The sequence below is a fragment of the Cydia fagiglandana genome, chromosome Z (genome assembly GCF_963556715.1).
Source record: "Cydia fagiglandana chromosome Z, ilCydFagi1.1, whole genome shotgun sequence".
NCBI lineage: Eukaryota > Metazoa > Arthropoda > Insecta > Lepidoptera > Tortricidae > Cydia > Cydia fagiglandana.
Window position 1 is genome coordinate 40,471,198 of NC_085959.1, and position 26,232 is coordinate 40,497,429.

Below are 26,232 nucleotides of genomic sequence, written 5' to 3' on the forward strand. Positions count from 1 at the left end.
TATTGTTAAGTAAAACCGCACGTGCTACTTACCTGCAAGAAAGGGTCATACTCATTCTATTTGGCACCCGAGCGCGGGCTAGTCCAACGCTCAAAAAACCAGTGTAGGTGCGCTCTCCGATAACGCGCCTTTGTTACGCATCTCGATGACACATTTTAGACTGGTTTTGTAGTGTTCGACTCGCCAGCACTCAGTAACCGAATTACGCAGGTTTTTATGCAGGTGGTTGTGGCACGTGGCACGAGCGGTTTTACTTAACAATAGACAATAGGATTAGCTCGGGCTCAGTTACAAAACTACGAACCATACTTATGTGTAGAAACGCAAGAGTTAAAACCGACGAAAGAGCTTGTAGGCGATCTTCTCCTCAACCTTACCTATGCAAAATTTGTTGACAGTAACTGGTGACTTTTCAGTTTGCCTTGTTACGATTGTTACGCCTGTAGGCCAGGGAGAGAATGGGCTGATTTTCAGGGGCTGCTTGCTAAAGGAAATGTCGGTCTCACTATTTATCGATACAGACCGCCACCTGACGTAAGTTCTATAATAAGCTAATAAATGTTTTTCTAGGCACTTATTTACTCTCAGAATAGTTGGTGGGCAGAAATAAGTGTTAGGTGAATCAGACCCCTGTTTTTACTCACACGTTTTTATTTAGCTTAGCTGCGTAATTTTTGTAGGTATCGGTACGAGTATGTACTTAAATGTGTGCTTCTAATCTTGTAACTTAAATTGGAACTAATATTTACATCCACATTCTGATATCGCATTTTTTAGTTCAAATATTTGGAGTTCTTCCGTGATTCTGATGATTACACCGACGACCGACCGGTCTGCCCTAGTGGATAGTGACCCTGCCTATGAAGCCGATGGTCCCGGGTTCGAATCCTTGTAAGGGCATTTATTTGTATAATGATACAGATATTTGTTCCTGAGTCATGGTTGTTTTCTATGTATTTAAGTATTTATATATTAATATTATCGTTGTCTAAGTACCCACAACACAAGCTTTCTTGAGCTTACCGTGGGGCTTAGTCAATTTGTGTGAAAATGTCCTGTAATATTTATTTATTTATTACAATATATCAATATGCTAAAATGAAGCTGTCTGGTGATGCAGTATCGCAAGGTAACCTTAGGAACTCCTCGATGAAAATGAAAACAAACACTTCGAGTTCACGTCTCAACTCAAGAAGTACCTACTTGATAAACAATTAAACATGCCAATGAGACGAAGCAATGTAAATGTGTCACAAAAAAGGCGTTTACTACAGGTTGCTTTCCTCACCTATTCGATTGAAATTTTGTGACACATTTGCAATTTGCTTGAACGATTTAGTTTTTGTTATAATGGCAGCGGAGTCTACATCTCACGGAGCCACGAATGTAAATTGTAAAGAAGCCCTAACCTCTTCCACTTTTTGTAGCGCAATCGTACCGGCAGAGTGGCAAGAGAACTATATATTTTATACACAACGGTTCCTGCAGGTAGCAATACAGACATGAATAATCAATACGGACGGATGAATCCTGAAGATTTACGTAAATATTACACATTTACTACGCTGAAAAATACCATGAAAAGAAATCGTAAATGCGATGCCCTAATCTCTTTGCTCACTTTCTAGCAAAATGCTCAACCTACTGCCCGAGATGTCAAGAGATGATGCGACGAGTCGACGCCCTCTACAACAGGACGGGTCACGCGACCCAGCCGTCAGATTTACGCGAAATGTTCTCCTGCCCCCCTTGCGCAGATATCGTGCGTAAGTTCCGTAATTTCGTCGCTGGTACTTCCATAAGACAACATGATTCCGAACTTATACATCTGCTGCGTCCCATGGCGTCTGACATAAAATTCAAATTAAAAAGATTTTTCAGTAAAGCTGGAGTTTTTAAAACGGTAGGAGAAGGTTTAAAAGATAAAGATGGAAATATAATATATAAAGATCTTCAGGGTTTTGAGGATGAAGCCAGTAGTTTAATATATCAGAAAACAATCAATAAGCATGGTAAAGATGAGAAAGGAATTTATAAAGACGAAGGAAAAAGTTTTAAAGAGAAAGACGAGAATGTAAAATATAGGGAAGGAATCAGTAAAGATCTAGCTATAGGGAAAGAACGGGGAATATTTAAAGATATATATGGGAGTTTAAAAGATGACGAAAGAATTAATAAAGACGGAGGAAAAAGTTTTATTGATAAAGACGAGAGTGTAAAATATAGGGAAGGAATGGGAAAAGGTACAGGAAAAGCGGTATCAGGAGCGGCTCTATTACCAGAAAAATTTGCAGGAAAGACACGAGGAAGAGAAGCTAAAATGTCAAAAACTGGCAATATAGAAGTAACTACAGGGAAACACAAAGGAAGATACGGTGCACAAGGAAGTGAAACATCAAAAACGAGCGGTTTCAAAGGAACTACGGGAAAAGCGGGGAAAGCAAGAGAAGGACAAGATAAAGGAACTACGGGAAAAGCGGGGAAAGCAAGAGAAGGACAAGATAAAGGAACTACGGGAAAAGCAAGAGAAAGACAAGATACACAAGGAAGGAACGTTGAAACGTCAAAAATAAGCAATTTGAAAGGGACCACTAGAAAAGCTAAAAGAGCTGAAGCGCCATCCTCTAAAACGGGTGAAATAAATAAGGATATTAAATTAGGAAAGGAAAGGAACGGAAAGGAAAGGAAGTCAACAGACGAGGGCAGGAAAGCCACAAAAAAGCTGCCGTCAGTAACAAGGAAGAAAGTAAGCGACAAAAACGAGCTGAAAAACGAGCTGAAGATAATGGCGAAGGCATTGGCTGAAAAAAAAAAGCAAAAGCCGGAGCTTAGCCCCGTTGACTATTTAATTAGGATGAAAATCGCTGAACATATGCGTAACGCACCTAAAGCTCAAGAAGCGGCAGAGAAAGAGATGGCACGTGCTGCAAAGGCGAGGCAGGCGCAGGATGAAAGACTGCAGTTGCTTGTAGATGTAGCGGGCGACAAGGAAAGTGTAGATCGTACTGAGGACGAAATAGAAACTCCACAATATGAAGAAGGACAGTATGACATTATAAAAGGAAACAGGATATATAAGATGAGTAAAAGTGCGGCAGCAGATAAGGTAGAACCAGCATTAGAGTTGCAGTCGGTAAAATCTTGGGCTGCACCGCCTGTGAGCCCACTGACAGTCGATAATATAACGGTAATGACTGGTCTTATTTTTGTAAAAATCGATTTCGACTGATGGCAAATCGTATTACTTTTTTACAACCGGGTTTTTTAACCTAATCAGACCCCGCTGAATCCGAATTTGCCGGTTGCTTGATCGAATTCTTAACCGGAAGTGAGATATTTGATATTAAGGGTCCCTTTTTTAGTTTTTCGTAATTGACTCTTAAATGGTGGCGCATAGCAAAAAATGTTCTTATAGGTAATCTAAATAAGTATAAGTAATCTGCATAAAATTGCCTACAAAAAAGATTCCGTACAATTTTTCGCTAGGATCAATATTCAAAGAGATATTAGCGCGGGAAATTTAATTATAATCACTTCTAAGCCCATGGTTGACTGGTAGACAATGCCTTCTGGCATTAAGTCCGCCATTTGTACTCTTCATTTATTGTGCAATAAAGTTTAAATAAAATTACGAAAAACTAAAATAAGGTCCCTTTTTTAGTTTTTCGTAAATAACTCGAAAACGGTGGCCAATATAAAACAAGACCGAAGTGATCCCATACCTAAGTGTTCTGTGAACAAAGTTTTGTACGGAACACTAAAAAAATCTACACAAAATCTTTTGTGTACACTTTTCGCAGGGATCAATATTTAAAAAGATAATGAAGAGGGAAAGTTAATTATAATAAATTCTAAGGTGCCTTGTTTTTATTTTTACGTTAATAATTTGAAAAGTATGACTCATAGCAAATAAAGTCTTATACATAAATAGTGAACATAAAAGAAGACATTTCCTACAAGAAATATGAAGAACACTTTTCGCTAGGATCAATATTTAAAAAGACAAAGAAGCGCGTAAGTTAATTATAATTAATTTTATGTTTTTTTTTTAGTTTTTTGTAATTAACTTTTAAACGGTGTCCCATACTAAAATAGGTTTTCATGAATAAATACCTAAGGGGTCATCCATTAATTACGTCACACCAATTTCTAGGTTTTTGGACCCCTCCCCCCCTTGTCACACTTGGTCACATTTGGCAAACCCCTCCCCCCCTAGTGTGACGTCACATTTTTCTACGAAATCGCCAAATCGAATTAAGTAAGTACCTAAGTATTATTAATATTTTATCAAAATATTTTTGACGATATAAATATTAGTAATTTTATAACCCAAAACTGCTTAGGAAAGAAAATTAAACGATTAAAAACTATTTTCGTTTTAAAAACTTGTTATTTAAATGTACAGCGAACTTAATAATTTAAATAAATTTTCGGTTACTGATGAAGTTAAAGTGACGTCACAAAGTTTGTGTCTCCCCCCTCCCCCATGTCACAATATGTCACATTTTCTTGACTCCCTCCCTCCCCTAAACGTGTGACGTAATTAATGGATGACCCCTATCTACCTACATAACATTTTCTCTAAAATACTTCTGGAACACTTTTCTGTAGGATCAATATTTAAAACTATGTTAAAGGAAGAAATGGGTCATTCCATAAGAAACGCTACCAAAGGGTTGAAGAATGAAAACTGGTTTAAGAAGTCAAAACTAACCTATTTCCATAGAAAACATACCGAACCTTCATGTCACAAAAAAAAACCGAAAAAAAATGTTTTTTTATGGTAGCTCCTGTACAAAAAAAATATTTTTAATTTTTTTTTGGATTTATTACTGTGATGTGGGGTGTCGTTGGATAGATCTTTCAAAATGAATAGGTGTCACCATCAACAAGTTTTTGATTAAGTGAATATTTTCGGAAATATTCGCATCGAAAGAAAAATAATTATGATATCTTCGAGAAACAGTTTTTATTGTTAAGATAATGTATTTTAAAATAATTCAGCATTTATTACTTATATTTTTAATCGAATTTATTAAAAAGACAATAATTTCAATAAAATGAGTCATAATTTCGTATAAATCTGTCTTGATTTCGTACTCGTAACACCCGAAACGAACCATGAGTAACACCCGAAACAGGTAATTTATTTTATTAAAATTAAATAAGACGTGATACTAAGTGTTACTTCAGTGTTTCGGTAGACTATACTAACTATTATTACTTGACATAAATAAAACTGGAGCTTACTTGATAAAATTCGCTTAATTTTGCATTTTGGTACTGATGATCAGAAGGTATAGGCCAATTCGCGTAACGCCCGAAACAGCTACTTTTTAGTGAGTCTCTCGTTATTTCTCTTATTCTTTAATAATGTGCGTACAGGAAAGGAAAATATTATCAAAGTAGTAGATGAATCAATAGTTATAACCTCCTAGTTCCTGTTACAATATCGAATAAAACCTTATTTTATGAGTTCAAGTGTAACACCCGAAACGGTGGAATGACCCAAAGTTAATCACAATCACTTCACAGTTCACTTTTGTTTAGTTTTTCGTAAATAACCCGTAAACCGTGGCCCATTGCAAAAAATATTATACATAAATATTGAACATAAAATTGTCTACAAAAAAGGTTCTGTACACCTTTTCGCTACGATCAATATTTAATGAGGTATTAAAGGGGGTAACTTAATTATAAACAATTTCCAGGAAAAACTAAAAAAGGGACCTTAGAAGTGATTATAATTAACTTTCCCGTGTTTATATTTCTTTGAATATTGATCCTAGCGAAAGATTGTACGGGATCTTTCTTGTAGGCAATTTCATGGAAAAATCTTATGTAGAAGAACATTTTTTGTTATACGCCACCGTTTAAGAGTTATTTACGAGAAACTAAAAGAAAGGATCTTTATTTAATATCAAATATCTCACTTCCGGTCAAGATTTCGATCGGGCAATCGGTAAATTCGGATTCAGCGGGGTTTAATTAAAGTCAATTTTTTCTTTCCGTAGACTAAAATGACAACCACAAATGTCAAACGTATAAATAATGTGACCAGGCGGCTTAGCACGGTAGCCTTTTTATCGCTTGTCACCATGCCTGTCACGTTCTAACAAGTATGTAAGTGCGAAAGGGACGCGCTTAGTGATAGTCGATAAAAATGGAACCGTGCTGCGCCCGCAGCTTAAAACAAACAGCGCTGATCTTTGATTTCGGTTTGTGAATAACCGATAAATACTCGTATTAACCCTTTACCAGGCTGATATTTCATAAATGACAATCGAATGTCAGTCTTACTCATCATTTCAAAAATAGAACACATGTTTGAAGTGCCATATGTGTGAAATATACAGGGTGGAAAGACAAGTCGGGCCCTGGAGGGAAACTACCTTAAATCCTTAATAATACAGTAAAATTATACATTTTGCGTTTGCGTCAAATCCGGTAGTTCTGTTTTTTTGCAGGCATGTTTATGATGTTGGCCCAATGAATAATCCAAGTTTGTGACCTCGAGCGCCGAACGCAACTTTGTCAAAAATCGAATAAACCGCAATTTTTTTTAGATTTGGGCGATTATAACCCTAAAGTACTAATTTTTGATAGTAACTTTCTAGGGCGTTTTTAAAGAAGACTAAATTTGCTACCTAACCCTTATATTATATCTAAGAACTGATGTAAAATTATAAAATTTTGAAAGGCTTTATCTCGGAAAATATTAAATGTACAGAGACAATTCTAATGTCTTATTGTAGCAAATTTAGTCTACTTTAAAAACGCCCTAGGAAGTTATTATCAAAAACTAGTACTTTAGGGTTATAATCGCCCAAATCTAAAAAAAATGCGGTTTATTCGATTTTTGACAAAGTTGCGTTCGGCGCTCGAGGTCACAAACTTGAATTATTCATTGGGCTAACATCATAAACATGCCTGCAAAAATCAAAACTACCGGATTTGACGCAAAAGAGCCAGGTTACATAATTTGACAAAGTTACTGGATTATAAGCTGGCTCATTTTACTTAAAGGAGACATTCCTTTATTTTTAAAAAGAAACAAAACTGCATTCATAGTTTTTATCTATTTTTCTTCGATTTGGCTTGTCTAAAAAAATCTTAAGTACTAAATATTAGATTTTATGGATATTTTGTAGAGTGTAAGACCTAATGTTTCTTGGAGAAATGTTATCATTAACATTAACTGCATCGACTAGTAAAATAAAATTGCGAGTTTTTATTTTTTGGAATTTTTAGTCGGTTCGAATCCCGGGCGAGGCAAGCGAGTTTTAGAAAATCTTTGAATGCAGTTTTGTTTCTTTTTTTAAAAAAAGGAATGTCTCCTTTAAGTAAAATGAGCCAGCTTAAGGAGTTAAGGTAGTTTCCCTCCAGGGCCCGACTTATCTTTCCACCCTGTATATCCCTTAGCCTGGTAAAGGGTTAAATTATTTTTTTAGATTCGAAATAAACAATAAATGAAATCTACTCGCCACATGATATAGTCGCACCAAACAGCGGATTTTATAGCCCACGCAGTGTAAGTGTTATGTATACGTCATAATTTCATAGAAGTTTGACGTAGACGTGCGCGCCGGTCGAAAAAAATCGGGCGGCGGCGCGCCACGAAAAAATCCACGGCGGCGGCGTAACGCCGGCGGCGTGGGATTTTCAACTTTTCAATATACGTATAATGAGAAACCAAGATTAACTCTTAAATCAACACGGGAAAAATCTCAAAAATACAAAGAAATATCATGAAAAAAACATATGTCAGTATGTTGGACGTTGCAAGAATCGGTGTAAATAAAAAGATACGCCGCGTAATGAAAAGACGTCCAGTATTATGGACGTTGCCGAGTATAGACAACCTACTTTATGTGCATAAGGCCTTTTTAGTCCAATTCATGTTTTTTAAAATAAATATAGAATAATTGCATTTTTTAATTAGAAATACACTAACTGATAATGTCAACTTATGTAATGAATTGAAGTAAAACCTATTATTTTTATATTTTTGGAATAACTTTATAGCTCGTAGGTGGTAAAATTTTACCAGTCATTGACGTCATTTATTTAACATTTAATCAAACAGCGGGTTATCCTAGGAAGCAGTAACATCTAAGCAATGGTTTTTACATTAATGCATGCACTTTTATCAAAATTTTCCTAACAACTTTCTCAAATGAAATCGGGTATGTCTCTTGATGAAAATAAATCCACACACAAACACGAAACAAACACACACACACCACATCCACAGGGAAAAAATCCATAAAAATATTTTTTTTATCTATTTGGTTCATTAAGTAATACGGCAAGTAATGACTTTTTAAGATGTTTTGAAACACCTAACATACCAGAAAATTTAATAATTTTACTCTTCCCATACTTGGCAACGTCTAACATATTGGACTTAGCAAAAGTGCCGTGTTGTCGATTAAAACGGGCAAAATACTGGACATTACACTTTTTACACTTGTTTTACCCATAAACAAAAAACATTTTTGTGTAAATCATATTGCCATGTAATAAACAGACCAGTTAGTAACCTATTATTAGAGTAAAATGTCAGTCTGTCGGATGCTTCCTTGCAAGTTCTGCGTTCTGTAGGACTTTGACAAACCAGAGGAAAGTAACGCTATGCTTTAATAAATTTCAGAATTTTTTTTCTTGGGATGTCCATTATAGTGGACGTTATCGATTTAAGGGTTAAAATAAATCAAGCAATGAATGTAAAAAAAAAAACGGAATAGTCGGAACGCTAAAGCTAGGCACGTCGCACGCGCTTTATGTCCATTGATTTTAAATTTGTACTCTTGCGGGCTTCGTTTCGGCGCGAATTTTAAACTACCGGCGGCGGCGGCGGCGCGCTGACTCCTTATGGCGGCGGCGCGCCGCGGCGGCGCGCACGTCTAGTTTGACGTTTAAAATGACACTTGCACTGCGTGGGCTATCAAAATCGCTGCAGACTTTTTACGGTCTGACTATAGGAAATAAAACAATAAATAAAATCTACTCACTACTAATCTACCCTAACATTAAAAAACCGGGCAAGTGCGAGTCGGAGTCGCGCACGAAGGGTTCCGTACCATAATGCAAAAAAAAACGGAAAAAAATGTAAAAAAAAACGGTCACCCATCCAAGTACTGATCACGCCCGACTTTGCTTAACTTTGGTCAAAAATCACGTTTGTTGTATGGGAGCCCCACTTAAATCTTTATTTTACAATGTTTTTAGTATTTGTTGTTATAGCGGCAACAGAAATACATCATCTGTGAAAATTTCAACTGTCTAGCTATCACGGTATCATATCATATCATATCATGCTAGAGCAATGATTTTTTCAACACAGATTAATATTGTCGATATCTGTGTCGGAACATTTTGCTTTTTTGGATATTTTTGTTTTTTAAGGCGCTAGAGCCTTTCAAAAATGGTCATAATGGCCTCATTGACTATGCCGCAATGAGAGGCGTAGTATTCAAAACTGATATCAATTAGCCAAAAAAGCAAAACGTTCCGGCACAGATAATTTCATGATCATTTAGATTTCCAAATGTGGTTACGATTGGTTAAGTTTTGGAGGAGGAAACAGTCGAGTACGAAACCTCGATTTTTGAGATTTTTACGCACGATTTTTCGCCTTGTCCTTATCGCACTCGTTTTAGGAGCCGCTTCCGTTAGCGAGATGGGTATATTTGCCTAAAATATTTAAAACTCAGCTCCTGTTTCGTCTTAACATTGAAATTTGTCAGTTTCACATCCGCGCCTCCTGATTTGATTGGTAACGTCACAATCTTACAATCGAATCAACCACTTTTCTCGTCACATTCATACAAATCGAAATCGTTTGTGACCCCTTTATAATTATCACGGGTAGTAAGTGCATCTTACTTATCGATATTATTTTATCGACACATATACTCCTGACTATTTTTCTTTGCTATTCCTGGTATCATTTTATTTGCAAAACTCATGTCAATTTAGTTCGCGAGTTTCTGGAGGCAACTGTAGTTGCTGCGCCGTCAAAGAGAACAGAAAACGTTGGGGCCTTGTAAGCAACACATCAAATGTCATTTTAGTCTACGGAAAGAAAAAAATGACTAGGTAAAAAAACGCGGTTGCCAAAAGTAATATGATTTGCCATCAAGAAAGAGAGCGTTTTTGTTCTTTTTTGTCTAGTCTATAAGAACAAATATTATTCATTCATTTGTTCTAGATTGATTCGGTCAATTCTATATGTATGGGGAAGACAAACAAATTATAGCCAGCATTCAAATGAATGTAGTATGATACCTTTGGGTATGGTGCTTTACGCACACTAGTGCACCATTCCTCTAAAGCCCCCTCCAGACTATGCGCGTGAATCGCGGGCGAGGCCGCGAACGCGAGTGTGGTGTCGATTTCGCAGATTGTTCACGCCTTCGCGCCTTGTTCTCCGTTTTTTGTCGGTATTTCGGCCCGCGTCAAAGGAGACGCGAAGCGCGAACTTGCAAGACTCCACATTACACAATATTTTGGCTCCTCTGTGGCAAGATAAATATTAATTATATTATGATTATATTATATTAAGCAGCTATATTTTACGGTTTTACGATAAAACAAAATGGAAAAACAGCTAGATCACGTCACGTATGATGCCATAGATAACTAACAGTTAAACTCGATCAGCTGTTGCTTTTCCGCCATATTGCCGCTAACCAAATTGCGAAATCAACTTGAAGTGTGCGAGTGTGGAGTCATACGTCAACTTCGCGATATGTTCGCTCCGCGACGTCGCGCCGCGATTCACGCACATAGTCTGGAGGGGGCTTAACGCATTCATTGCCAGGGGGCGTGGCCTAGGAACAAACTGGTATGACGGTGAACGCACATGTGCGTCTAGGGCAGTGAACGTGCTAACCCAGTGTTAACCGGTTAAACCTGGAATTACCATAGTAAGTAATCAGTAAAATTTGACACTGGGTTAACGGTTTAACCGTTTAACCCTGGGTTAGTGGGATGGTGCAAGCGGCGCTTAGAGTAAAAAAAAGTTACCTACCCTGCTTAAGATTTTTTTTCGTGTAATTCAGGTCCAGGGGTCCAAATATCGGGGCAATGGAGGGGTGAGGTACACTTTGTCAGAACGGAAATATATCGATAAGGGCTGGACGATACTGCCTAGAGAAATTATTATGAGGAAGGTAAGGTTGTAGGTTAATGAGTTTTTAACACGAACCTGGTTAGAATGCGGAGTATCCGGACCGAGTACCTAATATACCTACTACCTACGACAGACAAGGCGCATATCGTAAGTATGTTACGCTATTTTTAACATTACTGATATTCTAAATCTAAAGCTGAGAAGCCGATATTTGAAAAGACAATGTTAACTTAGCTTAAATAATACAGATTTCTACAGGTTATAAGTATTCAAGGTAGCTGCCGCCTCGCGTCCCCGATAAAGTACGCCGTTTTGTGAAATGCCCAAAAAGTGTGACCGAAAGAGAAGTCAAACTATCAAGGAAGCAATGACGGATTATTTAGGGTGTTTTAAATATATTTTTTTATAGTTTTATAGTAGTCTCTAGATCCCTATAGAGGCGGAGGCAATATAAATCCGTGATTAAAGTATCACTACACCTTATAAAACAAAGTCTGTCTGTTTGTATGTTCGCGATAAAGTCAAAAAGTACTGAACGGATTTTTTGCGGTTTTAATTCTTGAGAATGGTTAAGGTGTATAATTTGTTAACCCGTGCGAAGCCGGGGCGGGTTACTAGTTACGACAAATTCCAGGTGCCAAAGTTTCTCATGCGGCCTGCACGCCAAAACTACGACTGGTTGGAAGTGAACAAGAACAAAAAGCTGTTGGTGTACCCTTCAGGGGAATTGCTCGCGACTTTCGACGAGACCAAAACGCAGCTGTATTATAGGAGTGGGGAGGTGGCGCTGGAGTTCTACAAAAAACCGGGCAAGTGCGAGTCGGACTCGCGCACGAAGGGTTCCGTACCATAAAGCAAAAAAAAACGGAAAAAATGCAAAAAGAAAACGGTCACCCATCCAAGTACTGACCCCGCCCGACGTTGCTTAACTTTAGTCAAAAATCACGTTTGTTGTATGGGAGCCCCACTTAAATCTTTATTTTATTCTGTTTTTAGTATTTGTTGTTATAGCGGCAACAGAAATACGTCATCTGTGAAAATTTCAACTGTCTAGCTATCACGGTTCGTGAGATACAGCCTGGTGACAGACGGACGGACGGACGGACGGACGGACGGACGGACGGACGGACGGACGGACAGCGAAGTCTTAGTAATAGGGTCCCGTTTTACCCTTTGGGTACGGAACCCTAAAAAGGAAGGTAGAACTATCTAATTTTTATATCATTATCATCAATTTTGTATTCCATCCACTTACTGTAGTATAAATATAGCGTGTTATTTACCTTAAATCTCCTACCTATACCTAGATAGGTATAGATAGGATAGATGTCCAGTTCATAATTTTTAATAGGCTTTATTAGTATCCATGCAGAAAGAGAAGAGTCATACAATGATTGGTTCTCTTTCCGCACAGACTCGTCTCAAGCCCCCTCCAGACTCTGCGCGTGAATCGCGGGCGAAGCCGCGAACGCGAGTGTGGAGTCGATTTCGCTGTCTGCGAAAATCGACGCCACACTCGCGTTCGCGGCTTCGCGCCGCGATTCGCGCACGAGTGTGGAGGAGGCTTCACAACTAGCATAAAGTTGCGTTCTTGCGCGCGCGTCCATACTTGAAGTCGCGACTGATGTACAACCCCCTCTTCACCCGTGCGCGAATCGCGGTTCCGCGCCGCGATGCGAATGCGAGTGTGGAGTCGATTTAGATTAAACTCCATTCCTCGCGACTCGCGTACAGGTGTGGAGCGGGCTTATGGAGTCGCGCGCGAGAACGCAATTCACGCTAGCAGGTCAGAGGGCCTACCACCAACTTCGAAAAATCTCTCGCGCGATAGACAGACAGATAACGAACATAGTTTCTGTTGCTGGGGGGTCCAGAGACGAGCGGCGACCGAGTGGTGGTGTACAGCTCGGGCCTGCCGGTGGCGGGCCGCGCGCAGCCGCGCACCATGCTCGCTGTCTTCGACGCCTGCGGCAACGGGGCCGTGTACGACCACGCCGGCCAGATACGGTAAGGTCTTTATACACGGTGTAACATGAGGAAAACGAATAATTTTAACCACGCATTTCTGAGTTCAAATAAAGGGAAAAAATGTAATAATATATGAGTTTAGGTCAATTACGCCAAAAAAGACATTATTTTTGTTTTGTTTTTTCAATTTTTTGAGTGTATCTGTACATAAAAAATAAATGTTATTGGTAAACTTGTCACTTAAAATTGATTTTAACATTTTTTTTTCGTAATACCTGCTTTTTGCATAGTACCGTGTTACTTGTCACTTTTTGACATCTATCAATAAGGATATTTAGACTACGTTCCATAGCAGCAATATCACCATCAAAAAAGCCTTTGCCTTTTACACTATGTAACAATAATAACTTATTTTTTTTAAATTAATGTTATCTCTGAACCTAGGCGAATTTCAAAAAACTTTATTGGACATTTTTGTCTCTAAATATGATAAGGAATATGCTGTTAAAATTATTCGGTTTCCTCATGTTACACCGTGTATTCAAAAACTCTGCTGGCTGCACCCACTATTAGCATGTTACCATCAGTTACGATGGTATTTCATCTGTTCTGTCCAATATCAATTTGATTTTAATGCGAGTGAGACGCAATGCACGTTGAACAAAGAATTTGGGCAAGTGGAATACCACCCTAACACACGCCGGCCAGATCAGATACGGTAAGGCCTAAATATTTAAAAGCTCTCCTGGTTGCACCCACTGCACCTTAAGAAGAAAGTAGGCGGCCGCGCGAAACCGCCTTTTCATACAAACGTAGTCCTCATTTTCCTCTCTGGGTATTAACATTTTTGAAAATATTTTGTCACTGTGTGACCGCAGCTATGCCCCTACGTTTGATTTTTTCGATGTTTTGATAAAGTAGGTATTATAAGAGTTAGGAGCATTTAAAAAATTGTTTAGACGGCGCGCAAACTCGCATGCTATTTTAGTTACATTGCGCACTGTTGAATACGTCCAATTCAGCCGACAAATCAAAAACCGCAATGTTATGAAACTTCGCATCGTCTAAATGAGCCCTTACGATCTTGTGGAGAAATTAATTTTTGTATCAGAATAAAGAGAGCCTTTACAAGCTGGTGTAGTGATAAGTTGGTACTTTTACACCAGTTTTACACATTCAGCTACAACTACATAAGTTCATATAGGTAACTACATATACTACCTTTTTGAAAACAATGGAAATATTAGGTATTTACCGCGGTACGTGCTCACTACACATGATTGTTTTCAGATTAAAGTACAGTCAAAGCGAAGGCGTCGTCGTCGACCGCACCCTTGGGCCCAACACCCACTGGAAGTGGCATAACCTGTGCGACGACCGACTCCTCGCGACCGTCCTAAAAGAAAACCAACCCCTCATCAAAGACCAGAGAATTGTGGAGTCCGGAGTTGCGGAGGGAGTGGAAACAGACTTCGAAAAGCCCATACCTCCTGATGATTATGTCATGAGAGGCATTGAAACGCAGAAGATTAGAAAAGAAGTAAAACAATTGATAAAAAATTACGCTCCGTTTCAAATCAAAATGAAAGCTGTTAAGATTAACGAGCATTTTGCACTTAAAATCTTTCAGCAATCTTCGATAGTTTTATCGTTCACGGATGGAAAAACTCATTTAAGAATAAATGTAGGAATGGTTTTGGATCCCAACGTCGTAGTGGGTGAGGAGTTTGAGGATATCGGAGAATTGCCGAGTGTGATCGACCAGGTGGCCCGCTCCGAGAGTGTGGAGAGGCTGCAGAGAGTGGTGCAGGGGGCGAGGTCGGTCGAGCGCGAGAATGTTCTTCGCGAAAGGAGGCTAAATATCACGCCGTCGTTCCTTTTACAGAAGAATAAAAAAAAGCGTCGGGTTAAGAGCCCTTTCACATTGTCCAATCCGATATCGGTTGTCCAATCGAAGTAAAATGTAAGAAATATGTATTTATTTATACATTTATAAATCATTATTACTAAAAAACTATAGACAGCACAAAAAAAGGCGGACTTAATGCCAATGGCACCCTCCTGCAGTTGTTTTAGTATAGGCGCCTTCCCACATCCAAAAAAATAACTTTATTGTAGTATGCGTGACCTCAATAGACGGCGTCCGGGCGCGCCCCCGCGGTCTGACTACGAGGATGTAGTGGGTCAATTTTTGAAGAGGGTGTTTTTCGACATTAAGTAGTATGGCAATTTTTAATTTTTGGAAAATCTGATTTATAATAATCGTTTTAGAAAGGGGTTTTAACAACAAAAAATATACTGTACGAGGCACCTCTCTACTTTTTATAGTTAGCTAGATATGGACGATTAAAGATCGCCATTTGTATGGCACTATTTAGCCGTTTGTAGGGCGCTTTTGAAATATATAAGGCATTTTTTCGACATTGTATAGCAGTATTAAAATTGATATGCCATTATTTATTATTTTTGTTGCATTTTTAAGACCCTGACGACATTTGTATGGCACCTTCTCGACATTTGTATGACACTATGTCGACATTTGTGTCGCTTAACATCAAACTCGGGTAAATCCATTCGACCCTCTCAGCAAATATCTACCCTATTACCTTTTCATAATACCAAAATCGCATAATCTGACATATGGATTTACCCGAGTTTGAAGTTAAGCGACTCATTTGTATGCCACAATCGACATTTTTATGGTCAATATAGCCGTATAAATGTCGCCATACAAATGTCGTGACATGTCGCCAATAATATTTTTAGCGAAATTTCCTACACAATACAACCGATTCACTTATTTATTTTACTATGTATTTTAACACTATATTTGCAACTATTATTATAAAATAAACATTTTTACTTCAACTTTGTATCAACATATTAAGCGTCCATACAAATGTCATTGTAGATCACAAAACAGGTACCGCGCAGGACAACGATAAAATGGCTTACCTTGTTTTATTAAATACCGCATTAATTTATCAATATGTTAATTTATTAAATCAATTCTCTAGAAAATACTCTTTATAAAAATACAAAGATAGTTATAATACGTTGCCTACATCGAAAGTTATGATTCTTTTTATTGCGCTATGCCGCCACTGAGACACGCGTAAAGCGGCAAATTTCGCCGTTTTTGGACCTTCAAATGCGATTTTGTCAGTGTCAGTGTACATTATTTATAAAGCGTATAATACATTGAACGAAAATATTTACATACCCAGTCTTTTAGTCCTATGGAGTTCGAGTTTTAGCCATGGGACAGCAAAAATTGCCTATTTGTAAATTTACCCTAGTATCCTGCATCCGATATCGTCCCTATCGGACAATGTGAAAATGCTCTAAGACGGTATTTTAGTCATGAATTGTCTGCTTAGTATAGATAGAGTAACGATTTTACATCTTAAGCGAGCGAAGAGATAGTTTAGTTTGAATATTTTTACATGTGGAGTCGTTAGTGTTGTCCCACGTTTTTTGTTAATACTGAAAACGTAGGGGCAAGGCACATCGCGTCCGTTTCGCAAGCGAGTCGTCGATATAAATACGCGCATAGCGTTGTCTTCAGCCCCCTCCAGACTATGCGCGTGAATCGCAGGCGAAGCCGCGAACGCGAGTGTGGAGTCGATTTTCGTAGACAGCGAAATCGACTCCACACTCGCGTTCGCGGCTTCGCCCGCGATTCACCCGCATAGTCTGGAGGGGGCTTTCGGAGCAACGTGCGAATCGAACGCAGTGTGGCATGCCCCTTAACTGCCGATTGTCTTAAATGTTGCCCTGTGATATGATTATGTTCGGAAAGAGAAGAGTCGTGGAATGTATTGTGCCCCATACATTCCACGACTCTTCTGTTTCCGCACAGAGTCTATCTAGTTATTTTAGAATTTAAGTGTTTTACTTTCATATCTAACAAGGGACTTACGGCGCGATTCGGGAAATGAATTAGAGATACACTAGATATGAAATAGTAACGATATGTGACGTTCCACGACAAAAGGTACCTCATGGCGGCTGGCGCTACGCTATTATTAACGCCGCTCCAATATTCAGCCGGGGCAGTGGTACCTTTTGCTGTGGAACGTCACATATCTTTACTATTTCATATCTAGTGAATCTCTAATTTATTTCCCGAATCGCGCCGCAAGTCCCGTGTTAGCTATGAAAGTAAAACACTTAAATTTTAAAGTAATTCTAATTTACGTTTATTTATGGCCTAAGGTTTCGATGTTCTCTGTACGGTTACCATCAGTTTGTCACTGACATAAACGCCGTCGAGAACGTAATTTACTTTCTATACATCCCGTTTGCACTAATATGCGAGTGCGAGCGAGATGTATAGAAAGTAAATTACGTTCTCGACGGCGTTTATGTCAGTGACAAACTGATGGTAACCGTACTGATTTCAATTGCTTCACGTACTTTCCTACTGTAGTGTTTTGTTAAGCATATTTTTAGTTTATATTTTTTAAATAAATAAGTATGAATTAAGTTTCTTTTTACATGTGAAAAAGTTGTTAAGTTCAATAAATTAAAACAATGCATACAAAAATCAAAATAGTATAATTCACTTTTAACTTAACTTACATTGAGAAAACTGTAGTTGGCGTTATAAAATATTTTTAAAATAAATAAAATCATAATTTGATTGTACACATACTAATATTAATGGAAATAGTTGTGATTCCATTTCAGATGTTACATGTTAACAATATTAAATTATTACTGTTTGAATTTTCAAATACAATCAAAAATACCAGAGTCAGCTAGACGCAGTATCTTAAAAAAAGAGAAATTTCGATTTTTTTAAAACCTTGGAAGATCAGCCTATTTTGCAATATATGTAATTTAGTAGTAGTTTATACATTTCAAATTCTAATAAATTACATTTAGTTAACAAATTTATTGAAATTCCCAACATTAAATTCACTCTGATATCATTGACTATAATTATAAGTGTATTATATTTTCTTAAAACCAATTATTACCAATGACACATAACATTTATAAAAGAAAATATAATTCCTCCTACAAAGTAGCTGCTTGTTTCTCTCTGGCTTCATAAACTTCCATAGGCGAGTAAAGTAAATTAAATTACTGTAAATTGGCACAACATTGCCTTCAAACCCCAACTTTGCCCTTACTTTAAATATGTATACTTGCTTTTTTATTAAAAAGAATTAGCCGTTTTTGTAGCAAAGCAGTTTCATTGGGCAATATTGGGACACTTTACGGTAACTAGCAAACGATTTTGAATGTTATAAAAATAATAATTGTTTCTACTATTCCCTTAAATAACGATTAAATGTCCTACTTAATTATATTAAAATAAATGCGAGTCGGTTTGTGGTACGTTAACCTTAAAAAATAGGTACATATCAATCGGGCCAGTTTTCCGTCCAGCGGCAGATTTCCGCGGGACTAACGTCAAATTCTTACAAAAATATGCCGTTTAAGACGATAGTGCATGGCCGCTTCTCTATACAAACGTAGTTTTTAATTATTTTACTTTTACTCCGTGAACATTGACTTTTTGGAAAATAAGTTTACACAATTTATTGTATAACACCCTAAGAGCATTTAATAACTGGAGTCGAATTTAACCTTTTGAACGCCACAGACGGCAATTGACGTCAACTCAAAATCGTGACAACGACGCCAAAGATGGCATTTGACGTCGATCGTTTTTTGATGAAAATCTACTGAAAAACACCCCGCTTTAAGGTTGGCATTATTTATTCACAAAACTAAATTTTACTCCCGTGGCGTCAGTGGCACGGCAAATGGATGCGCCGTTTGGCGTTCAAAAGGTTAAGAGCTTATTATCATGCCGCGATCAGAAAGGGATTAGAAATGACAGATTTCCATACACTTACGTCTAAATCAATATGGATTGACAGCTATCTCAATCCCTTTTTAATTGCGATTCAGTAATACCCCTCTGCCGAAAACCTTGCACAATTATGCAAACTTTTATATGGACTGACATGGTGACATAGAAATCATGGAAATAGCAATACACTTTACGTTCCCTCCTCCGCAAACATCGGCAGACTGTTTTGTACAGAAAATGACAGCCATGACGTCTCCAGTTACTAAATGCTCTAAGATAACACCTTTCACCACGGCAATGCCCCTTCGTTAAGACTTTTTGATTATTATCCACTCACATGATTCATGCAACTGTGGTTGCGAGCTGTCACCCTTATTTTCACATAATAATAGAGGTCACTGAAAAATATCAATCATGTGAGTGGATATAAGAGTTATGAGCGAAAAACATATTTTTATAATTATAAAAACTCAAAAAAAAAATTATGGTGGGGAATAGCTTTACTTGTTATACATCAAATCGTGTCAAAATATTTTCAATATTGTCAATAGGTACCTACCCGGGGAGGACAAAGAGGACTACGTTTGAATGCAAAGGCGATTTCTCGCGGGTCGCACTTTCATCTTAATAGTGGTAGGTACTGCGAGAGTTAGATCTGCAAGTCAGTGTAGAGTAAGCTTAGACTGAGTCTAAAGGAATTTATCTCTTGAAAGAAATACGTGATACAATTGTCAGTAGTGTCCCAATTATAAGTTTCTTATTACACAAGTCGATTAGGTGTATTTTTCACAATAAAATATCAAATCACATCTACTCATAAGAATATGGATAAAATTAATTTTATCTAATGATATAAAATGCTCTTTAAAATTGTGAGCTTTAAAAAACTGCCAAATATCAGCGATAAACCTTTAACATTGGCTCTAATGTATCTGATTTGGAAATACCGTAAACTACATGAAATTTAAAAATTATGATCTTCAACATTGCCTAACTCTGCCAACATTGCCTGGCTTGAAAAACAGTGGTCTACCAAAAAAAAAACACTATTTCATTCATAATAATAGGAAGGAATTGTTGAAGCAGTTGACAGCATGTACTTATATTTATCATGTTGAGTTGCACTAAAAAATAATTTTACGAGTATAATTCAAGCCGTAAGGGGGTTAAAATCAAGTTATTTTTTTTCGACTTATGTGCCCTCTTTAGTAATTTAACCCTTTATAGTGCACTCTTACAAATATACGTAAAAACCTTACATCGTTTTTTGTATTTTGTTTATGCAAAATTTATATAACTTAGATGCCGTTAAAGCGTTAATTAACGGTTTAGATTAAAGAATTAGGATTTGGTAAAGTACCTAATCCCATTCGTTGGTTCTTGGTATAAAATATGAAAATAAACAATGGAATATTAATTGCTATAAAAAATAATCGTTTTCAAAATTGACCTCATCAGATACAGTTGAGCGTGAAAAATCTAATCTAAGTTCACAATATACAAATAAAATTTAGTTCAAACATACATACACGTGCAAAGTCGGCCTACTTTTATTATGAGTTTCATACAATTTGAGTGTTCTGATAAATTCAGTTCTTTTAAGGAATGTAAAGGCTTTAAAGTGAAGTTTTCGACCAATGTAGAATATTTCTGTCATTTCTCATATCAATATCAAACCACATACAAAATACGCACACAACACGTACAATTGACAATAATGTAAAAGTATCAAAAACCCTCAAAACAGGGTCAAAATGAACACTTTAATTTGAGTTGGCGTTACTAACTAAGGTTGGTAATCCACCTGTCCGATTTATTGGTTTTTGGTATTTGCATCTTACATTTTGCTTAATGAGAGAGTGAGAGGCGATGCACATTGGACCAAGAAATTGGACAGGTGGCATACCACTCTAACAGCTACAAATATAAGGCCCAAAATTTTAGTCGTCTAAGCCAACCAAGGTTAACTTGATTCAAACGAATATCAATCTTATTTTCAACAGCACAATGTCTTATTTTGCATGCTTCGCCCACCCTGATTATGGTACAGTCATCATCAATACATGTGGACAGTGACCAAATCTACCGGATTTCTATGCCACTACGGCGTCTAAGCTAACTTTGCACCGACTTGAATATAACAAAGTTAGGCAGTGTCGTTATAGTCGTCATATTTTCATAGAAATTTGACATTATTGATGACATTGGCACACTTTGTCATTACAAATGGCAGGCAGAGTTAGCTTGGTCAGACTCAGGTACACTCGGGTTGTTTGTCCTTAACTGTCATTTTGACAGCTGTCACTATGCTTTTGATGCTGACTGTTGAAGTGACAGTAATAACTGTCACTGATATTGTAAAGTTAGTCTTATACGTTTAGCCTTATGTCTTAAAAGAGCCTTTTTCACAATTTCATCAATTTATGATTATTAAAAAACGGGTACATTCCGTATAACAAACATTGATAATTAATACAATTAGGTATTTACATAATGTATCGGTCTAGATATAAATTGATTTAATTCTAAATTGATATATCACAATTATATAGTTATGCGTCAACCTGGCGAGTTTGGTTCCAATTGATGAACTTCAATAATAAAGGGTACCGTTTATATAACAGTTTAAATAAGGTGTACCCCTTTCTTCGTTTGTTTTTTAATGAATAAATGTTGATGAGAGAGTACATTGGTAATGAATCAATATTGATCAATAATTATGTGATTATTGCTGAAAAAGCTTGTTTTACTACGTGTATTCAATAGCAGTGGTCAATGTAAACAAAAAATTAAACTATTCATAGTTTAATTTTCTCATTTGAGTCGCAATGTTGTTTTCATCTAAATTACATGCCGAATACTGTATATCTGTTTACATTATAGGCCACTTTAATGAACACAATATCTAAAGGTTATTCGAGATTCTTTACATCACGACACCCAATAAGGGCTTGTAGTAAAATATTTTGAATTTGATTTGTAAAATGATGTTGGTGATTTGATGATGTCTTTTACAGATCTCAGTCAGATCTATGCTTAATTTATGATCAATGCTTCAGTCCATATTCTTTATTACTTGTTAGGTATTTTGTAGTGTGATAAAATAGTTAAGAATGTCATAGGTGTAACAATTATTAACTAAAAACAATCATTTATACAAAATCTAGCATGCAGATACCGTCCATTTACAACATTTCATTATTATTACATTAATTGAATTGATTTGTTTTTTATCTTGACATTTTTATCACACTATATAATCACATTTATTGTCACGATCTCAATACAAAGATTTGTCGAAAAAAGCCATATTACACAAAATATTATTTACCCACGCGGTATCATTCAAAACTCGATTTTATGGCAACCGAATAAAAGGTCGATTATAAGGTAAATATTAGGCTTATTGTTCCAAATTCGGATCGATTATTCGTTCATTATAATCTGAGAACTATTTATTATCAGACGGGATATAATAGAAAATGGGCAAGAGTTATAATAAATAAAATGAGTGAAGCAACCTATAGAAAACATCAATAAGCTTAACTATATTTTTATAAGTAGAGAGAAAGTAAAAAGAGTTATACAGAATATTAGATTTAGAAACAGTTCTTAGATTGGAATGAACTTTTTACAGACCTGCGCTTAAAGTAGCACAGTAAGCAGGGATCACGAATATACGGCAGTGAGCGGCCCCCAACTTACAATATCTTAACTTATCGAGCTAAACTGAAGAGGACTACGTAGTCAATGAACGAGGAATTTGAACTTGACAGTAATATTTCCTACTCATACTGTTTTGGTAGTAAAAATATCACAATACCAGTATTTATCAGCCTATATGTATCTTTATTGTATTTAGATTAAATAGGGAATTCTTAAACATTTCCGAATACAACACTTTAAACTCTCGCGTTTTGTACACATATTTAATTACACAAACGGGTCTACCGGGGGGTAGTTTAGTGGTGTTTAATTAATATCTCCGTTGACATTTATTGGGACGTCAGTCTTCCCGTGACCACAGCTGGTGCTGTGCTGAAACGTCGGAATTAAAGGTAAAAACAATGAAATTATATCGTGGTAGACCCGTTTGTGTCATTAAATATTTCCGAATACGCTGAAGTTTTCTTTTGACATTAGTTGTACAACCAAAGTTATATAATTTCTCACATCACAACCGAACTAAAGAATTGAACAATGAATCCTCTTCGCCTTTTTAATAAATAACAAGGTATTTTACTCTACTTAAACTGTCTATAAAAATACTTAAAATACAGGAATGTTACTGTCAAAATGACCATAGAATACGCTCTGATGCTTAATTAATTAGTACCAAATTATGAAGTACTCATAACTTTTTGAACCAAACATAATTCTCTTCAGTGTAACTCACCTTAATTATAAATCCTGTCAACATTACACTAATCGATTATAAAAACAACCTACGTACCTAAATTTAAATGAATTTTGTACACTCCTGGCAACCCAAAACGTATATATTAATAGATTATATCGTGTGTATAAAATTATAGGAATATCGAACTTTGCAGTCCTTTCAACCCCTTTCTGTTGTGACACACACCCATACATTTTGTATAAAGAGTACAACCAATTTAAATTAAAATGGCATTTAAAAAAGACCACAAATTTATAAAACTCAGGTAATTAAACTTATATTTCTCATTAAATATGAAGACGAAATGTCAAATAGTAATATAAAGATTACTGTTTTGGTCACTTTCATAAAAAAAAACGCAATTGTGCCCATAGAACTACGGGCTTATTCGATACACCTATTCTAATGTCTCGAATAAACCCTTGGCCATTCTAGGCTTTATATACCTAGAAATATGCCTTAGTAGTCGCATAAAAATCCAGCTTAATTCCCCATATATGCCATAAGACTTATTCAGTCTAAAAACTTCAAGAAATTTGATTAATTAATAAAACCTTAACTAATACTACTAGAAAAATTCCGGAAAAAAATTGAGCTTGTATACTTTAAAAATGTCTAAAAAGATGCTAATTGCAGCAGGCGTTTTGCCTGTTAATATAAATTGCACCAAAATTCGAACGTATAACGCTATCCAAAGTCCAATTACCCCTTATTGTAAAAAAATAAGTTTTTTGATAATACAGGTTTTGTATTTCTCATAAACACAAGGGCTAACAATAACTTGCCTACATTAGCTTGATTATTTTTAATATGTGGCTTTCCATCAGAGAAGGGTTAGAACGCTCCACGCTCCTTATGCACCTGAAGCATAATAAGGACCCTTCTTTGATGAAAGGCCACATATTAAAAATAGTGTCAATAAAACGATGTCAAAACTACATGAAACGTAAATCTTCTGATTGATTTTGAGTATAAATTTATGATTTCTGGTTATTACACGACTGCCCAAAAAAGAGTGTATTGTTTTTTTTTTCATGTGATTTTCATTTACGTCAAATATATATAAAAAAAAAACATTTAAGGCACAAGCAAATGATGAATGCTTAAAAGTTAAAATTCTTTGCACAGGTACTTAAAGCATTTTTGTTTCAGTATAAAAAGTGTTTTAAAAAGGACAATGTACTACATGTCACCTCATTTCGAAAACTAACCTTATATTTAAGAGTATTACTTAGTTTTCAAAGTCCTGGTTACTTAAAAATAAACACGGCAAAACAAACTATGTTTAGAAAATCCGAACTAGACCTGCAAAAAGTGAAAAAGGGTGTCTAGAACTGGAGAAGTTATACAGTTTGTACCCTATCAACAAGATACACAGTAGGTACCATAAACTTTAGCAAAATTCTTCATGGTTTATTTCGAACTTAAAATATGCTATAGCAACCTAGATTTTAAAGGTGTAATTTGGACTTTGGACAATCTATACAATAAACATCGAACCTTATAATTATACAAGGTGTCTCAAACATGCAATAGAAGGTGTACCTTCACGGTATACAAAGTGTCCCTAATGAACCTTGCGTTATGTAAGGTGCAGGTACCTAATTATTTAGGATGTACCTCGAAGTTATACAAGGTGTACCCTAGACACAGAGCGGGCATGGGCGCTTCACACGCCGACGAAGGAGACGGAGGGGGTGGCTGGTTGTCACGCACGCGAGGAGGGCTTCTCACTGAGCCGTTTTGAGAACTCCGCTATGAATTCCCTGGAAATGAAAGAATATTTTTACTTACGATCGGAACATCTAAATGTTCACTTACATACATATTTATATGTGTAGGTAAATAGCATGTATACGTTCATTGCTTGATTATAACGTCTACAAAGTGTCCACTACACTACAAACATGTCATACACAAGTGTACCGCTTAGTTACACACGAGGAAGATCTTGTATAAATGTTATTCTCAGTTTTAGTTCTAGTTTTACAGGACTAGACGAGAATAACATTTATACAAGATCTTCCTCGTGTGTAACTACGCGGTACGCGGTGTACCTCTCAGTTACAAGATGTACCGCGCAATTATGCAATTATACAAGGTGTGCCTTGCAGTTATACAAGACGTACCTTTCAGTTATACAAAGTACCTATACCTTGCAGTTATATAAGGTGTACCCCGCCACTATACATGAACCTTTACCTGTATATGATCGGGTCCATGTTCCGCGCCAGCATGTATAGCAGCCACCAATCGCCGACGTCGGAGCGTCTGCTGACTGCGGCGGCGGTCTCCATCGCTATCGAGCGCGAGCGAGCGTGCAGGAGCCGCGGCCGGATCGATGGCACGAACAGTATTATCAGTCTGCGGAAGATAAGATGTTTGTTTATTTTAGTTAGATTCATTGAATTTCATTGCCAAGATAATCAAAACACCTATAATTCACTTTAACACAGATCAGAGTAAAAGCGAAATAAAAGTACGAGTAGTTACAGATACACTTTTTGAAAAAAGTCGTTAGTGTAAAAAGTGTATCTGTAACTACTTTTAAGTTATTTCGCTTTTACTGAACTGTGACGCCGTGGGCAAAGTTATGTCAAAGGGCAAAGTTTGATACTTTACGGTACTTACTCTATACAAAGAGAACATGGACGTGACATTTAATGGATGAATATTCCGGTCACTGATATTTCAAGTTAAAATACTTAGCGTAAACACCACAATAAACGACATGTTAAGACCCAATATTCGATACCTTGCTTTCAACTTTATTGCTATACCATTATGGTTGAAAATGTCAATTATTGGAGCTGTGTCGGGCACCGCCTCTACGTTAGTCTAAAGTTACTTATTCTATAACTATGTGTATAGTTTACCTGTACACAAGCAGCATGGACA

General features: G+C 36.7%; 3 protein-coding genes and 1 long non-coding RNA gene across 4 annotated transcripts in view; 2 read left to right on the forward strand and 2 right to left on the reverse strand.

Moving 5' to 3' along the window:
* Nucleotides 1–11,012, forward strand: part of LOC134678443 (uncharacterized) — an 87,592-nt gene extending 76,580 nt beyond the window's left edge. Inside the window, exon 3 of the long non-coding RNA XR_010100181.1 lies at nucleotides 10,933–11,012. This is a non-coding gene — a long non-coding RNA (uncharacterized LOC134678443). The remainder of the gene's footprint in view (nucleotides 1–10,932) is intronic.
* Nucleotides 1–26,232, forward strand: part of LOC134678414 (pre-mRNA-splicing factor 38B-like) — a 284,815-nt gene that overhangs the window by 23,741 nt on the left and 234,842 nt on the right. The gene's annotated exons all lie outside the window — the stretch shown is intronic.
* Nucleotides 1–26,232, reverse strand: part of LOC134678438 (innexin inx7) — a 114,997-nt gene that overhangs the window by 21,248 nt on the left and 67,517 nt on the right. The gene's annotated exons all lie outside the window — the stretch shown is intronic.
* The window catches only part of LOC134678410 (innexin inx1), a 58,085-nt gene continuing 49,499 nt past the window's right edge, over nucleotides 17,647–26,232 (reverse strand). Inside the window, exons 7-8 of the mRNA XM_063536980.1 lie at nucleotides 25,537–25,698; nucleotides 17,647–25,100 (exon numbers count right to left, since the gene is read on the reverse strand). Coding sequence (XP_063393050.1) covers nucleotides 25,043–25,100; nucleotides 25,537–25,698 — 220 coding nt within the window. The 3' untranslated portion in view covers nucleotides 17,647–25,042. The remainder of the gene's footprint in view (nucleotides 25,101–25,536; nucleotides 25,699–26,232) is intronic.